The sequence below is a fragment of the Somniosus microcephalus genome, chromosome 22, assembly GCF_052327205.1.
Source record: "Somniosus microcephalus isolate GS21.2 chromosome 22, FLI_Smic_1.0, whole genome shotgun sequence".
Classification (NCBI taxonomy): domain Eukaryota; kingdom Metazoa; phylum Chordata; class Chondrichthyes; order Squaliformes; family Somniosidae; genus Somniosus; species Somniosus microcephalus.
The window spans coordinates 19,157,546-19,173,119 of NC_141008.1; the positions used below are offsets into that span (position 1 = coordinate 19,157,546).

Consider the following 15,574-nt stretch of genomic DNA (forward strand, 5'->3'; position numbering starts at 1 on the left):
CTGTGGCCCCTTAGTTCTGGATCCCTCAACTACTGCAAACAGTCTGCTTCTATCTACCTTGTCCCATCCTTTCATAATTTTGTGCATTTCTACCAAATCGCCCTGTCATCTGCATTGTTCTAATGAGAAATGCCCAATTTTTCAAGTCTCTCTTCATATTTGTATTTCCTCATAACAGGCAGCCTCCTAATGAACCTGCATTGCACACTTACTATCCTTCCGATAGTGTGGAGTCCAAAACTGCAGACAGTACTCTAACTAAGGTTCAATATAGGCTCCTCATTACCTCCTGGCTTCTTGCATGATCTTCTTAATTCATCGTCTCAAATTGGTTCCACCACCAATATTAGTGACAACAGTGAGAGTTAAGCTTAATTTCATAACCACAGGATAAAATTTATATTAAAGGGGAAAAATGAGCTCGCACCCCCTTTGGGCAATAACTTTGCCTAGCGCATCGTGCCGTGGTACTGCCGGCCTCCCTCCCCTGATTAAAGGGGAGGGGCCTAGCGCAGCACGCACCGGGGCCCTGCTGTACCACCAGGGAGTGGGGTGCTGGCAAAATAGCCCGGCACTCAAGATCGGCCGGCATCCCGCAGGAGGAGGCCAGAGAGGGCAGGTGCTGGCAGGCGCCCCCTAATTATCGCCGCCCCGGCCGCAAAAATGCCACCCTGACCCTGTCGGACACAGGTCAGGGGGCGTGAGCCAAGTTTTCAGCCGGGGTGTGAGCGGGGTGCTGCGCATAGCGATGACATAATCGCTGGAGGCGCAGTGCCACGGGCTACCACCACCGCTAACCTCCCGCTGAATTTCGTGGGAGGCATTAGCGGCGCCGCGCCTGGGCGCTAGGAGCTTTGCGCCCTGTTAGCGCCCCCTTGGGAGGAGCAAAGCAACCGAATTTTTCTCCCTAAATAGATGCACCTAGTCTTTTGCCCAGTTTGGCTCCAGTCCTTACATTCATCCTTTAAAAGCCTGAATAGTTGTATTTTTATCGAACTCCCCTTCCTCCTAAACTGAAGGAACAGACTCGTGTTGGGCACAGGTACTGGGAGCCACCTCACATCTCAGCCCAACTTCATATGTGAACCAAGAGAGTGAGCGTTAGCAGGCTCTTCAACTGTGAAAGGCATCAGAGCTGAGCCTCATCTCCTGTCATTGTCACACACGCATTTCTTAGGGTGACTGGACAGCCAGCAGGAGCAGGAGCCCCAGTTGATATTTTTCCTCTCTCTTTTCGGAGTAACACTGAGGTCAATTTCCTCAAACAGTCCCAGAGATCCACACTGTTTAGGTGTTGCTATATAATGTCACAGTATCGGTAGAATGGGCCTAATGAATCAGCTCATGGAATCATAGAATCATAGAAGGAGGCCATTCAGCCCATCATGTCTGTGCCAGCTCTTTGAAAGAGCTCTCTATCCAATTAGTCCCACTGCTCTTTCCCCATAGTCCTGCAAATTTCTCCTTTTCAAGTATTTACCCAATTCCCTTTTGAAAGTTACCATTGAATCTGCTTCCACCGCCCTTTCAGCACGTGCATTCCAGATAATAGCAACTGGCTGCGTGAAAAATTTCTCCTCCTCTCCCCTCTGGTTGTGGTTCATGACCTGAATCCAGACACTAAGTAAGGTTGCATGTTAAATGTGAATCTTACGATGAGACAGCAGTCAGCACCTGGTCCATCGAAAGCGTTGCCAATTCCGTCATTGTGCTCGCCCTGATAGAACGCCAAACGGATGTCCGCAGGGCCGTCCATCACCTCCCAGAAGGTCAGCGGCGATACGTTGCTCCACAGCTCGAAAGCCGTTTTCACCGCCATCTTCACCCGGTTATGCTCCAGGTACCTGGGCCAGTTTATCATCTTGTACGTCAGATGGTGCTTGTACCATTTCTCTCCTAAGGGGGATCAAGCAAAGCCGGAGACACTGTGTGTGAGGTAACTCAGATCGTCATCGGCCAGTTACCGCATCGCATAGATAGCTATTCAGAACCTTTCAGAATGAGCACCTGGATTGAAGGACACCTCTGGTCCTTCCTGAAAAAAGACCTGCATTTATTTAGCACCTTTCACAACCTCAGAATGTCTCAAAGCGCTTTACAGCCAATGAAGGACTTTTTGAAGTGTAGTCACTGTTGTAATGTAGGAACAGGAAACACGGCAGCCAATTTGCAAACAGCAAGATCCCACAAACAGCAATGTGATAAGGACCAGATAATCTGTTACAGTGATGGTGGATGAGGGATAAATTTGGGCAGGACACCAGGAAGAGCTCCCCTGCTCTGCTTCAAAATAGTACCATGAGATCTTTTACTTGTAACTGAGATGGCAGACAGGGCTTCAATTTAATGGCCCAGAAATTCAGGTTGGGGGCTTCCTGCGGGTGCAAGCCCCCGACCTGCACTTACCTTGCACGCCGGCCATTGAGCTGTGGGCCCCTGTGGAATTCCGATCCGGGGCCTGGTCCAGCTGCCGGCGCGCAGTGCTTGCGTATCCCAGGGGTGCAGTTAGTTCGATGCGTCCCCTGGGATCACGTGGGCCATGGGGAGCCAATCGGAGCAGGGAATGCTCCATTCATAAGATTGACAGGAAGAGCTGTCAAGACTTATAAATACTACAGCCCCAAAACAGCACTAAATCTTCAAATACATTTTTAAAAAACACATCACATTTTAAAATAAACTATAAATTACATGAAATAACTATTTTAAATAATTTTAATTTTTGAAAAAAATAATTTTATTTTCTAACAGGGCTAAAAGTAAACTTACCTTGCTTTAAAGTATTTAAAAATAATAAACCTGTGGAAAAAATGTTTTAATTTTAATTAATTCACCACTTACCTTGTAAAAAGCAGGCGTTACGCCTGCTTTTTACATGTCTAACTTCTGCAGACTTAAAACCTGTAAAAAAAAAACGAAGTTCAATGCGCATGCGCAGCCTCTCCCGCGCACGCGTTCGACCTCTGAACCCCTTTGTTCAGGGGATCGGAAGTGCCAGTTTCCTGCGCATGCGCAGTGCATGCAGGAAACCGGCACTTCCATTGGGCTTACAGGTGAGTAACCCATGCGTACTCACCCGTGGAGACCCGAATTTCTGGGCCAATGTTTCATTCAAAAGACAGCCCCTCCAACAATATAGCACTCCCTCAGTACTGCACTGGAATTTCAGCCTAGATTATGTGCTCATGTCTCTAGTGTGGGGCTTGAACCCCTGACCTTCTGACTCTGAGGCAAGAGTGCTACCACTGAGCCACACCTGACACCATGAGAGAATGGACTCTGACAACTGTTGTTGAAAGTAACAAACAACAACAAGTTGCATTTATGTAGTGCCTTTAACATAGTAAAACATCCCAAGGAACTTCACAGGAGCATAATCAGGCAAAATTGACACTGAGCCAAAGAAAGAGATATTAGGATGGGTGACTAAAAACTTGGACAAAGAAGGAGGGAGAGGGGTAGAGATTTAGGAAGGGAATTCTGGAGCTTAGGGTCCAGGCGGCCGAAAGCACGGCCGTTCTTGGTGGTGTAAAGGAAATCGGGGTTGCACAAGAGGCCAGAGTCGGAGGAATGCAGAATTGTCGGAGGGTTGTAGGGGGAGGAGATTACAGAGATAGGGAGGGGCGAGACCAAGGGGGGATTTGAACACGAGGATGAGAATTTTTAAATCGAGGTGTTGGTGGACCAGGGTCCAATGTAGGTCAGCGAGCACAGGGGTGATGGGTGAATGGGACATGGTCCGAATTAGGACTCGGGGCAGCAGAGTTTTGGATGAGCTCAAGTTTATGGAGGGTGGAAGACGGGGGGCCGGCCAGGAGTGCATTGGAATAGTCGAGTCTGGAGCTAATAAAAGCACGGGTGAGGGTTTCGCAGCATATGGGCTGAGGCAGGGGCGGAGACGGAGATGCTTAACCCCAGATTCGTGCAGAAACACCATCCCAGCACACCTCCAAAATCTGCTCCTCAGCTAGGGTTACCCATATGGTAAGTTCTTAATTGCAGTCTGAAAAGGCACCAAATGAAGGAAATACTGTGGAGAATATTGTAATGGCGAGGCCAGTTACGGAGCAGGAGTGACGTGACTCTGGTCAGAGGTGTATGGCTGATGCTGCGTGTACTTGTGTGAGGGGAGGACAGGCATAAGAAAACCAAAAGGACAGCCAAGTTTATTTTTAGCAATTTAGCATCTATAATAAGTCTAGGTTTACATATTTTGATAGCACCCAGTGGCATGTCTAGGAATGGAAATTTGGATGGGCCAAACTTATGGTGGATGGAGAATGACCAAAGGTTACAGCTTTTCTTTCACCCATATTTTTGGGTTTCTGGGCTTGAACCTTTCCTATTTGATTGTGTAACAGCAACAGAAACATTAGACCAAAGACAGCTTTGTATAAATCCAATACCCAGCCAAAATACAGCACTTGAAGTGTACTGTTGAGGTACAACTGCCAACATCAAACGCTGAGGGATACAACCTGAAATATCGCCCCAGCAACGCAGCTCAACCCATCTCACACATCTCTACCTTATATGTCCCGTGGGGCTGGCACTGACGCACTCTCTAACACAAACACTGGGCCTAAATGAGCATTCCCCAAGTATTTACAGTTCATCACTAACGCTGACAGGGTCTCGCTGTGGGAAACTAATTCCGTCAGACAACACAACAAGATCTTCCTCATATTCAGCCAGTGGCTTCAAGCTCAGCGGCTACTGGGCTGGATCCAGCAGGTTTTCAGTTTGACATTATTCTCTTTATTCTCCCCCCACCCCCGCCGCTTCTCTTTGTTGTCAATTCTCTCCCCTTCTCTCATGAAGAGATCGATTCCTTGCCAGGTTACGGTTTCGTGGGAACCAGCCACACCCCAAGTGGTTTTTATTCATTGGTGAGACCTGACAATGAGCACTTGTAGGCTATTCAACCACGGCGGGCACCGCAGCAGTGTTCACACAAGTCTACTTCCAGCAGGGGCCATTAGATAGCGATAGTGGTTGGGATCGGTGGCAAATGTTCACCTCCTTATCTCAGGGATGTTGACGCTAATCGTAGGGTCCCAAGTGGCACCTCGGATCAGTTTACTTAGCATAGACCCTCCATTCCCGGCTTACGGGATGTTTGTCTCTGAAACAGGTTGTCTCCTGGCGCTAATCAAATGATGGCATCTTTGACAGACAATGTGTTTATTTGCAGATTCATAACCAAACCATTCCGGAGACAGAAATGGATATAAATAGCTGGCACATCTCATACTGTGTAAACTTATAGAGGAGTGCCTTGTGCCAAAATGCTTAATTTATCAAGGGGATTTAGTTCTAGAATCAGTTCAAAATATAAAGAAATATTAAAGAATCAACAGGTTCTGGGCAACAGTGGACTTGCTCATTAGGACAGAATGTAAACTTACATAGAAAATACAACACAGAAACAGGCCGTTTGGGCCTACCAGTCTTTGCTGGTGTTTATCCTCCACGTGAACAGCAATCCTAATCCCATTCTCCCTCCACCCCATCCCCCCAACCCCCATTCCCGAATCTCTTTATTCCCCCTTTCCTTCAACCACCGACCTAACCCGTCCGTAAATGTTGACCCGGTCCCTGCATCAATCACTAACTCTGGTAACAACAGAAAATGCTGGAAAAACTCAGCAGGCCAGGCAACATCCGTGGAGAGAAAAATAGAGTCAACGTTTCAGGCCTCTGTTCAAGGAAGAAGCGGAGCGCCCTCAGGCCATTCTGGTGGGGGATGGAGGTGTAGAGGGATTGTAAGTTCATTGGTGAAAAGGAGGCGGTTGGGGCCAGGAAACTGGAAACTGTTAAAGTGGCGGAGTGCGTCCGAAGAGTCGGGGATGTAGGTGGGAAGAGACTGGACAAGGGGAGAAAAGATAGAGTCGAGATAGGAAGAGATAAGTTCCGTGGAGCAAGAACAGGTTGAAACGATGGGTCTACCAGGGCAGTCCTGTTTGTGGATCTTGGGAAGGAGGTAGAAGTGGGCTGTGCGGGGTTGGGGAACTATGAGTTTGGCGGCCGTGGGGGAAAGATCTCCAGAGGAGATGAGGTCAGTGACAGTCTTGGAAACTGTGGTTTGATGTTCGGTAGTGGGGTCATGGTCCAGGTGGAGGTAGTTCTGGTAGTTCATTCCAAAGTCTCGCAACCCTCTGTGTAATAAAGTTTCTCCTGCTCTCTGTCCTAACTCTCTTACATTTAATCTTCTACCTATGTTCCATCCTTCGAGGCCCCCTCAATCGCTGAAACAATCTGTTTCTATCTACTCTCTTAGCGTTTGAACTTGATAATCGACAGCTCTTTATTCAGAGGCCTTTTGGCCAGGTGCAGACTTTTCTGAGTACCTCTAGTTCAATTCAGCTTCTGGAATTGATACTTGAGAGTGAGTGTTCCTCTTTGTCCCACCCAATTTTCAGGCAGTACTTGGGTGGGCTGGTGAGGCGAGGGGGGGAGATTGACAAAATGGGGCTGGGTCCCGTTAAACTGGAATCCCACCCAGTGGATCTTCTGACATCCACCGTGAGGAAGTTCCTCAGTTATAAGAATGTTTTTCCTTTGAAGTTGAAGCATTTCCTTGAAGATGGTATCAAGCGTTAGCTTGCCTTGCATTAGGCATCAAAGCAACGATAGTGTCTTACCCCTTGATAACTAACCCCAAACCGCACTTTATAATGACGTCTATAGATAACAATTAAATCACAGTCCCTGGAGCAGCACAGAAATTACATCTCTGTCAATCTGCACACGTTAACATTTTAAACAGATTGCTCCAGCCATCAGATGAAATCCCGTATTATCTTTTCTACAAATTGAGGGTCTTCATCCTCCATTTTGTATCCAGCAAAGAAAAGGCAGCCTCCAGGTTAAACCTAGTTATTTTAAAATCGTGTCAAATAAAGACCTGACGTTCTGTTTTCACCCCCCACCCCCTCACTTTAAAGAGAGCCAGGCCGGCCAATAGAAGGAAATAAGGGTTGACTGGCCACAAACAACTGAACATTGGAATGTACAGCAATTTCTGCAAGATAGTCCGTACAAAGCAACAGGAAGTCCACTTTCGATATGGGAGATGACAGATCCAGTTGTATTTCTAGGGCAATGCAAGTTTTTTTTTAATTGCAGAGTTTTAAAGCGTAGCAATTCAGCCAAGTTAAGCATTAACAGAAGATTAAATGTAGACCGGAGCTGTTGTACGGTGCTGTCTGGAAGATCAGTGTGGAACGGTTCCCAGTTGGAATAATCACAGTTCTCTGGAAGATAAGGCAGTTCCTGCACTTTTACTGGAAGCTAAGTAAACAATTAGTTTGGTGCAGAACACTAAACCATTACAGCTTTCCAGAGAAACATCACTGCAGCAGACCGCTGGGCTTTTGCTTATCCAGACTCCCCCCATACAGAATCAGAGACAGTTTTGGGTCTTAACTTTTTGTGTGTGAGTTTTGGTGTGAGGGAGGGATGTCATCGCTGGGGGTGAAAATTCGTTGTCACTCGGTGCACCCATTAAGCACCATTGGGTTCAAAGTGCGTTCGGTGCAGAGTAAATCTCCCTCTACTCTGGGTTGGATTTTGCCAGCCCTGGGGAGGCAGATTCGGAGGCGGGTCTGCTGGGAAAATGGCAGAATCTGGGGGCGGGTGCCCAACCCGCCTCCGTACCATCTTCCCAGGAGGCGGGTAGCCGTCCCGCGCCGGGTCCCGTCTCCTTGGAGGCAGGAAGGGGATTACAGCCACTTAACTGCCTGTTAACAGGTAGTTAACAGGCAGATAAGAGGATTATCCCCATTTTGCCCACACAAGTGCGGGCTTCCAGAAGGCTCCGAAACCCGCCAGGGTCACTGAGACGAGTAGTGGGTCTGCGGGGGTTGGGGGTGCAAAAGTGTGCTGTGAAGGTAAGTGATGGGTGCAAGTGTGGAGAGGTGAGTATGTGAGGTAAGTGGAAAGTGTTAGAAAAAGTTTACTTACCTTTGTTTCTTCCTGCAGGCTTCAGTCGGTGGGTATGCAGAGAGTCTCGCACCTCCGTGGTAGAGATGACAGATGGCCGTTGCATTCTCCAATGCAGCAACCATCTAATTTCTGCAAAAGAAAGAGGTTTGATGAGGTCTTGAATTCAAGAACTCATCAAACTACAGAGAATGTCAGTGTTTGACAGCTTCACAGAGCTGTCAAACGATGACAATTCATCTGTCAAACATTTTTGATCGATGAAACGTCATACGTTGACGTTCTCTGTAACCGGCTTTCCCTTAATTGGCCTGCTAAGCCCGCTGGAAGTTGATGGAGGCGGGACTGAAACCCGACAAGTGGGAGTCCCGCCTCCAAAAGCTCCCCATTGGCAAAATCCAGCCCCCTGTCTCTGCCTCCCCCACGGCACAAGTGTAAAATTTCCAGTGTCGACATGACTGATCCTTGGGCCCTGTCAGAGTGAGACATTCGTTTAGTGCTTGTTCATGGACGGTGATCTGCAGTGGCCAAGAAATTTCCCAAATTCATTTTATTTCTGTCCCTTATAGCCATCAAAAATGGGAGCCCTTCATTCCGTCAGTTTGTGTGAAATTGAGCCCAGGACACGTGTCTAGTTTCACTAGATTGATCCCTGGGGTGAGAGGGTGATCCTATGAGGAGAGATTGAGTAGATTGGGCCTATACTCTCTGGAGTTTAGAAGAATGAGAAACATATAAGATTCTGAGGGATTGACAGGGTAGATGCCGAGAGGTAGTTTCCCCCGGCTGGAGAGTCTAGAACACAGGGGGCATAGTCTCAGGGTAAGGGTCGGCCATTTAAGACTGAGATGAGGAGGAATTTCTTCACTCAGAGTGTAAAGTCTGTGGGTTATATGGTGAATTAATACACAGACTACAAGAGTAACTTTAACAGGACTTTACTATTCGAAGGTCAGGGCGAATCTGCCCAATAAATCCTTACACAGCACTTATATACCGGTGTGGTCACTCCCGGTATTACAGTATACAGCAGCCAAGATAAAGTAGTGCAACGCCTAAAATAGTTCTCTTAAAGGTGGACGGTTACATACAATAGTTCTCTTAAAGGTAGAACGGTTACATACACTACAATCCTCCCTTTTTAGCTTACAACATACTTATTCCCCATTAAACATAACATATATCCAACTTCATGTAAAAACAGTTCACAGATGTAGTCTCTGCGGAAACAGTTCACAGATTCAGTCTCTGCGGGAAACAGTTCACAGATTCAGTCTCTGCGGAAAACAGTTCACAGATTCAGTCTCGGTGTAGTCGGTTCACGTTGCTGGAGTGACTCATCCAATAGTCCTTCACTGGACTTAACAGCTTGAACTTCCGTCACTTCTGAACCAGCATTGTTGACTTCTAAAAGCTTGAGTACCTTGGGAAGTTTTTCTACTTCCAAACTGATTTGGTTCCGTACGGAGAGACCACGTGCGTGACCTGGTAGAGGTGATAATGGTTCAGATGGTCATCATCTTCTGCTTCGTCTTTTCCTTTTCTGCTTCTTGGAGACTCTCTGGGCTCCACTGTCAGCTGCCAGCTGCATGCACCGTTCCTCCTTCTCGTCCTCCTTTTTCCGTAGTAGCGCCACCATCTCCCGATGTTCCTTAGACTTTAGGTGATTCTTCATGGTTTCTGCACTTTGGGAGTTTTCATCACAAGCTGGGCAGAGCAGGTCATCGTAATATTCGGTGTTGTCCAACAGGTCATGGTAATATTCGGTGTCGTCCTGAGCTAGGCCAGCGAGAGGGTCTTCTATTTCCTCCATACCCAGCTGGACGTTAGCCAGCTTTTGTTCCAAATCCAGACATCTTTCCTGAAGAGACTTCTTCATGCGTTCAGTTTCATCCAGCTTTTTCTGGGCTTCCTGCAAGTCTTTTACTACTGACCTCATTCGTGATTTCAATACTTCAACTTCATTGGGAGATTGATTGATTGTATTATTCAATCCCTCTACTGGAGCAGCTGTTTCAGCATTCTGTTGTTCAACATTGACGTGAATCAGCGTACTTTTGGCATCCAAGGTTTGCTCTGCTGCCATCTTCTCAGTCTGTGTTGCAACCTCAGCTATTCCAATAACTTTTGGGAGCTCCAAACCCCTCTCCTTTGAAGATTTAGACTCATGTCCAAATTGTTCCCATTTCAGAGTCTTGTCCCTCAGCATATGAAGGAGTTGGCTGACCGTTGACTCTTCTGACCTCATCCGTTTCCCAGTAGCTGCAGGGCTGTTTACAACCTTGCCCTGGGGCTCCTTTGCTGTTTCTACTTCGCCATCATCCGCAGCCTCCACCATTCGAATTTCCACAAATGAATCGTCCGGTGATGCTGCACCCAACTTCAGTAGGAGCTCGGAATTCATGGCGACCAACTCAGCCTTTTCTGCCTGCAATCTGCTAACAAGCGCCTTCAGTTGCTGAACATCTTGCTCCACCAGATTAGAGCACGCACCTTCAGAAACCGAATCAGCTTTGATTCGTTTGGCCTCCTTGCGCAGATGGTTTGTGTGCTCCTGCTCCCTTTTCTCCCTCAGCTGTTTCTGTTGTCTTTCCAGATTCTCCCACTCTGTGTCAAAGAATGTTTTCATTGCTTTTATCTCTTGCTCGAGACGGCAACTCAATTGTTCTAATTGCTGTTGTAATTTGAAATGGAGTTGAGTTCGAGCCCGGTGTTCCTCAGACTTGTACATGTCTGTAAACTGGACAGACTCAGAATTCTCTGCCAAACTATGTTGTTGTTGTTCAGTGGAATTCTGTTCTGAAACTTTGTTCTCCTTTGAAGCATCAGTATTTATGCACTCCTTCGTTTTTCCAACCTTAGTCAGCAAGTCCATTTTAGACTTGTCTTTCGCACCTGGGCTGGTCTTGTCGTCATCCGTTTCAGAGTCTGAGCTGATTGTCTTCACCGAGTTCTCACTCGTTATTGCTTTTAGGTAGTGCCATTCCATGTTTATTTCCCTGATCCACTCCTGTCCCAGAAGTGGTGGACCTCCCTCAGGTAGTACATATAAGTCCATTCCTTGGTGTTCTTTGCCCCGTCTCTCACCTTGACTTGTATCTTTCCCATGGGGTATACTTTATGCCCCGTGTATGTCTGCAATGCGATCTTGGTATCTCTCAAGGGTATATGTGAGAATAGCCGGTTGTAATCCCTTCGATTTATGACTGATAGGGCTGATCCTGTGTCCAATTCCATTTTCACTTGGACTCCGGCTACTTTTAGTGTGACCCAGATAGTTTGTAGGTCAGCTTCCTTACTCACATTGTGAATTCTCAGACTACCCAGTTCCTGGCCGTTCGGGTCTGAATCCGAATTCTGTTCATCTGAACTCTTCTCAGCCACCTTGTGTACCTTGCTGTACTTTTCCTGCGGTGACTTTTTTCTGTTGTTGGTCTTTTTTCCTGACCGGCATACTTTAGCTATGTGACCAAGCTTGCCACATTTTCTACATTCCTGGTTTTTAAACCAGCATTGGTTCTGGTCGTGTGTTTTCTTCCCACGATAACATTTTGTTGTACCCGAAGTCATTTGATCCACGCTGAGTACCGCTGCCTTCAGCTGCATTTCCGCAGTGCCTCTCGCGGCTGCTTCGTGTGATGCTGCAATAAGGACAGCCTTGTCAAGTGTAAGATCGTTCTCTTCGAGCAGTCGCTTTTGTGTTCCTTCCTTCGACAACCCGCACACGAACTTGTCTCTCAATGCCTCTGTCAGATTTTCCCCAAACTGGCAGTATTTCGCTAGTCTACGCAGTTCGACCAAGTATTCCACGTTGCTTTCCTCTTTCCGTTGCGTTCTCGCATAAAATTTGAATCGTTCCGCCAACATCAGCGGTGTGGGGTTCAAATGATCCTTCAGGACAGCAACAATATCAGCGAAAGTCTGATCCGCCGGTTTAGCTGGTGATAGAAGATGCTTCAATAGCCCGTATGTCTTCGCCCCCATTGCGTTTAATAAGGTGAGAGCTTTATCATCATCTGCTATTTTATTGGCCTCACAATATATCTCGATGCGTTCTACGTACTTGGCCCAATCTTCCACCTCGGAATCGAAGTTGTTGATGTTACCATGCTTAGGCATCTTCACTATCTTTTTGAGAAACCACAACGAATTTGTTCGTTACTTTTTTTTTCCAAAAATGGCGGTTTCCCACGCTTGTCTTCTTCCCCGCCCACTTTCAAAATGGCGGTTTCCCGCTTCTGTCTTCTTCCCCGCCTACTGGCGGCTTCCCGCGTTTCTTCCCCTGGCGGGAGGGGTAAGCTTTCCTTCGGGCGACGACCGCTGGCTTTCGGAGTTCGCAGCCTGCGCGCCGGCTTCAGTGCGTTCCTTGTTCCCTTTTCTCGGCAGGGCAACCGGCGCTGGGGACAACCCGTTGACGGCGAACAGTTCCAGCCGCTGGCTGAATCTCCTCGGTCTCCCTCGCTCGGCTCTGTCTCACCCGCTCGCTCGGGCTCTGTCTCTCCCTCAGCGGCTTCCAATCGCGCCTCCCAGCCCTCTCGCAGTCCGGTCCTTTCCTCCCCCGGCTGCGGCTGAGTTCTCCGCGGTTTCTTATTTTTATTTCTTCCCGCGCCTTACGATCCCGGTCGCAACGCCTCGCGGCCTCGGTAGCTGCCCGGCCTTTCGCTGGTCGCGGTCGAGCTGTCTCACGACGCTGTTGCGTCTCCCAGCCCGCTTGTAGCCCGGTCTCTCACACCGGCTGCGTTCCCGCTTGTAGCCCGGTCTCTCACACCGGCTGCGTTCCCACTTGTACCGCGGCTTCCGTGCCCTATGCTGTCCCAGTCTCAGCGCCTCTGGGCCCGACTTCTGTCCGGCTCCTTTCCCCCGACCGTGGTCGAGTTCACCGCCCTTATCCTCCGTTTCTTTTTATTTTCCCCCTACTCACAGTCAACGTGGCCGACTTGCTTCTCTTGGCTGATTGGCTCACTCACCGCCGTGGCAGAAGGGACAATAACAGCCTGTTGCTGATGGAAGGCTTCATGTCTGAATCCTTCCTTCTTCCTTGCTCTGCAGACTCGAGTCTTCTCTCAGCAGAACGACGAGGGCGGGTGCCTCTTCTCGACACACCCGAAGCAGTTAACGAGCGTCAGGGCGAATCTGCCCAATAAATCCTTACACAGCACTTATATACTGGTGTGGTCACTCCCGGTATTACAGTATACAGCAGCCAAGATAAAGTAGTGCAACACCTAAAATAGTTCTCTTAAAGGTGGACGGTTACATACAATAGTTCTCTTAAAGGTAGAACGGTTACATACACTACACAGAGAGTTGTGAATCTTTGGAATTCTCTACCCCAGGGGGCTGTGGATGCTGAGTTGTTGAGTATATTCAAGGCTGAGATAGATAGATTTTTGGACTCTAGGGGAATCAAGGGATATGGAGATTGGGCGGGAAAGTGGAGTTGAGGTCGAAGATCAGTCATGATCTTATTGAGTGGCGGAGCAGGCTCGAGGGGCCTACTCCTGCTCCTATTTCGTATGTTCTTATGTGTCCTGGCAGAACACTAACCCAAGCACTAATTGATATTTTCTTTTCAGGCAATTGTTTGGACACCTCAGCAGCCAAACTGAGATGTGTTGCTATGGTTAACACTGAAAATAAGAATGCTGGTTTTTTATGCCTTCCCAGCTTCTCCTGACATTGTTTACTCCTTGCGTCAGGATAGTTGCTTGGGCAGTCGGCATTCTTCAACACCTCGCTCAAATGGGCATTATTCGTGTGTAAGTCTCAACTATTTGATCTTGGGAGGACTCACTGTCATCAGCTGATGTCCACACACACACAACACATCCAGAAATACTGGGAATCCTGTCTGACTTTAGCCCTCCCTAATCCTGCTGGTCATTTGTGATGGGGTATTTTCCTGCAGCTTTGCTAAGTCAGGACAGACTAGTGATCGATACTGCAACCTTCCTGGACTGAATGGCACAGTTACTCACTGGGTCAACTCACTGAACCATTGTGAGAATTAAGAGAAACACTGTAAGCACCTGCAGCGATACAAGAAAGAAAAAAAGGACTTGCATTTCTATCATGCCTTTCACGACCACTGGACGTCCCAAAGCGCCTTACAGCCAATGAAGTACTTTTGAAGTGTAGTCACTGTTGTAATGTAGGAAGCGCAGCAGCCAATTTGTGCACAGCAAGCTCACACAAACAGCAATGAGATAAACAAACAGATCATCTGTTTTTAGTGCATGTTGATTAAGGGATAAATATTGGCATGGACAACCAGGAGAACTCCCCTGCTCTTCTTCGAATAGTGGCATTGGATCCTTTACGTCCACCTGAGAGGGCAGGCGGGGCCTCGGTTTAATGTCTCATCCGAATGACGGCACCTCCGACAGTGCAGCGCTCCCTCAGAGCGGCGGAGCGGACCTGGGTGTGAGGAGCGCGGCATAAAAGCAGCGGCAGCAGCGAGGCCCGACCAGAGCGGCGGAGCGGACCTGGGTGTGAGGAGCGCGGCATAAAAGCAGCGGCAGCAGCAAGAGAGAGAGGTCAAAAGTAATCAAAGTGTGGCGTCACCAGAAAGCAGGTAAGTGATTGGTTGGTGAGTATTTCTCTCTTTCTCCTTTTTTCCCAAACTTAAAATCTGTGGTTTATAGTTTCTAAGCTCTGAGGTGTAGCGGGGGTGGCTGGTAACCAAAAATTTAACTTAATTTAATGGAAGTAAAGGGTAAGTCATGTCAGGACAGCTCAGCCCCGTAGTTTGCTCCTCCTGTACTATGTGGGAAATCAGGGACACTTCCTGTGTCCCTGACGACCATGTGTGCAGGAAGTGTGTCCAGCTGAAGCTACTGACAGACCGCATTGCGGCACTGGAGCAGCGGATGGATAGATATTGGAGCATTCGCGAGGCTGAGGAAGTCATGGATAGCACGTTTAGGGAGGTGGTCACACCGCAGGTAAAGGTTGCACAGGCAGAAAGGGAATGGGTGACCATCAGGCAGAATACTAGGCGCAGGCAGGTAGTGCAGGAATCCCCTGGGGTCATCCCCCTCTCAAACAGTTATACCATTTTGGATACTGTTGGGGGGGATGGCTTAACAGGGGAAGGCAGCAGCAGCCAACCTCCTGCCACCAGGGGTGGTTCTGCTGCACAGGACGGGAGGAAAAAGAGGGGTAGAGCTATAGTGATAGGGGATTCTATTGTAAGGGGAATAGATAGGCATTTCTGCGGCAGCAAACGAGACTTCAGGGTGGTGTGTTGCCTCCCTGGTGCAAGATCAAGGATGTCTCGGCAAAGCTGCAGAAAATTTTGGAAAGGGAGGGTGAACAGCCAGTTGTCGTGGTGCATATAGGTACTAACCCTATAGGTAAAGAACGGGATCAGGTCCTAAAAGCTGAATATAGGGAGTTAGGAGGTAAATTTAAAAATAGGACCTCAAAGGTAGTAATCTCAGGATTGCTACCAGTGCCACGTGCTAGTCTGAGTAGAAATAGAAGGATACTTCAAATGAATACGTGGCTAGAGGAATGGTGCAAGGGGGAGGGATTCAAATTCCTAGGACATTGGAACCGGTTCTGGGGGAGGTGGGACCAGTACAAACCGGACGGTCTGCACCTGGGCAGGACCGGGACCGATGTCCTT

The 15,574-nt window shown here is 48.2% G+C and overlaps 1 protein-coding gene across 2 annotated transcripts in view; it reads right to left on the minus strand.

The window, feature by feature from the left end:
* Positions 1 to 15,574, minus strand: part of mmp28 (matrix metallopeptidase 28) — a 181,939-nt gene that overhangs the window by 29,374 nt on the left and 136,991 nt on the right. For both annotated transcript variants that reach the window (XM_085964242.1, XM_085964241.1), the window contains exon 4: positions 1,675 to 1,896. In XM_085964242.1, coding sequence (XP_085820368.1) covers positions 1,675 to 1,896 — 222 coding nt within the window. The remainder of the gene's footprint in view (positions 1 to 1,674; positions 1,897 to 15,574) is intronic.